Below are 2,088 nucleotides of genomic sequence, written 5' to 3'. Positions count from 1 at the left end.
GAACCAGAGCGTGGGCGACAGGCGCAGCGTGAGAGGCCCCGACAGCAGGATGTTGGCGGCGTAGGCCGCGCCCGCCAGCAGGTCGGACAGCGTAAGGCTGCCCAGGAGCAGGAACATGGGCGCGTGGAAGCGCGGGTGGCGCCCAAGCACGAACAGCACCGCCAAGTTCTCGAGCACGATGAGCGCGCACACGGCCAGGCACACGACAGCGTCGGCGCGCAGCCCCGCGCCGGGCTGGTAGCGCGCACCGCGGAGCTTGCCGGTGTAATTGTAATGCAAGACGATGACCTCGCTCACCGGCGCCGGCCGCAGCAGCCCGGGCTCCATGGGCCGCCTGCCCCAAGGCTGCGGAGAGGTGAAACGGAGGGTCAGGTGAGGAGGCGGGCACGGTGGCGCCGGGTGGCTCCGGGTGGCGCCGCCCCGGGAAAGGGACCCTAACCCCGACCCACCCACCACTGCACACCTCCGCCGGGACCCAGAGGGCGTTCGGGATGGAAAGGAGGTGTCCACGGAGACAGGCCAAGGCAAAGACACGCAAGGAATATCAGAGGGGACATGGTGACACAGAGTCTCGCAGGAAAGGGACACTAATAATCACACAACCTGGGATATCCAGGGGCAGATTCAATCATGGACGGGAACGCACACAAATGCAGCGACGCGCACAGTCACAAACTAGGGCAACCGTACAAAGTCACACCCCATCAGGGAAACGGGCAAGTTTATTCACACATGAACAGAGCCGCACAGACAGGCACATACAGGGACCTGAATTCAGTCACACTCACACGGGGTCTCACGCCCACTCGCACAGACCACAGTTTCACAACCTCCACCCATGCCCAGCCTGCAGCCCACAGCTCTACAAGCCACATGCCTCGCTCAACCTGGCACAACCTTCACTCACCACACGCGTGCACAAACACACACACCATACAAAAACCAGTAAGGGAGCAGAGTCTGGTCTGCTTTGCAGAGGCAGAGCCTGAGGGCAGCAGACAGGCTCCAGGTCTCACAGACAGGCTTTTGCAGAGGGGCGCACATGTCATTAGAGTATAATAATACTTCCCAGGGGCGCCTGGGTGGCTCAGGCAGTAAGCGTGGGACTCTCGACTTCGGCTCAGGCTCATGGTCAGGCCATGATCTCACAGTTGGTGAGTTCCAGCTCCATGTGGGGCTCTGTGCTCACAGGGCGGAGCCTGCTTGGGATCCTCGCCCTCTCTCTCTGTCCGCCCCCGCCCTCAAAATAAATAAATAAACTTAAAAGAAATATTTCCCATCTGAGACTTCACCCTTTAATCCCCTTGACAGCTCTCCCCTTAATCCCAAGTTACAGATGGGAAAGTGGCTCTAAAGAAGTGCCTCACACATAGGAGACGCAAAGGTTCTCATGCTCCCGGGCAAATACAGCTACTCAGAAATGGTCACGTCGCGGCGCGAGTCCCACTTAATAGAGGAGAAAACCGAGTCCTGGGAAGGGGAGCAGACTTGTTTGGACCTGGGGGGAGCGAATGCATCCCAGGCGGCCTCAGCGGCACTCAAGGAACAAAGGCAAATGCAAACCTACAGAGAGTCACCGACGCAGCCACGCTGAAGGGGGGCGGGGGGTGCATCAAATACATGCAAACACGGGTTACACTCGCTCTGATGGGGACATCTCCCGCCTCCCCCAGGCTTGCCTGGCGGCAAGATTGAAGTAGCCAAACTCGCACAAACTCGCAGTGGCACGGGGAGAGGGCGAGGCCAGGGGATTCCAAGCTTCCCCACTCGCATCCTCGGCCCCCGCATCCAGCCTGGGAGTCGCCGGCTTCCCTCCTCCCCGCCCCACCCCCCTCCACTCCCCAGGCCTCCAGGGAAACCCAAACAAGGAGACCGGGGTAGTGGTCAGGGCAACCCCCTGCGGGCCAGCCTGAGTCCCCGCGCGCGCCTGGAGACCCAGTGCTGTATACTCACCCCTGCGCCCTGGTCGCGCGCCCCTGGCAGTCGCGCTGCCAGGAGCAGAGTGAGCGGACGCAGACGCGAGGCGGGGCGCGGGGCAGGGTGGGGGAGAGAGGGGGAGAAGGGCGGGGGGCCGGGCTGGAGCTGGCG

At 62.1% G+C, this 2,088-nt stretch overlaps 1 protein-coding gene across 1 annotated transcript in view; it reads right to left on the bottom strand.

The window, feature by feature from the left end:
- The window catches only part of S1PR5 (sphingosine-1-phosphate receptor 5), a 3,979-nt gene extending 1,947 nt beyond the window's left edge, over nt 1-2,032 (bottom strand). Inside the window, exons 1-2 of the mRNA XM_077767975.1 lie at nt 1,954-2,032; nt 1-345 (exon numbers count right to left, since the gene is read on the bottom strand). The exon at nt 1-345 is cut by the window's left edge and continues 301 nt beyond it. Of these exons, the coding sequence (XP_077624101.1) occupies nt 1-327 (327 nt within the window). The 5' untranslated portion in view covers nt 328-345; nt 1,954-2,032. The remainder of the gene's footprint in view (nt 346-1,953) is intronic.
- Nucleotides 2,033-2,088: the final 56 nt, after the last annotated feature.

The sequence above is a fragment of the Crocuta crocuta genome, unplaced genomic scaffold, assembly GCF_008692635.1.
Source record: "Crocuta crocuta isolate KB4526 unplaced genomic scaffold, BGI_CrCroc_1.0 scaffold115, whole genome shotgun sequence".
Lineage (NCBI taxonomy): Eukaryota > Metazoa > Chordata > Mammalia > Carnivora > Hyaenidae > Crocuta > Crocuta crocuta.
The sequence above is the reverse complement of the archived record's forward strand: the minus strand, read 5'-3'. Positions and strand labels throughout refer to the sequence as shown.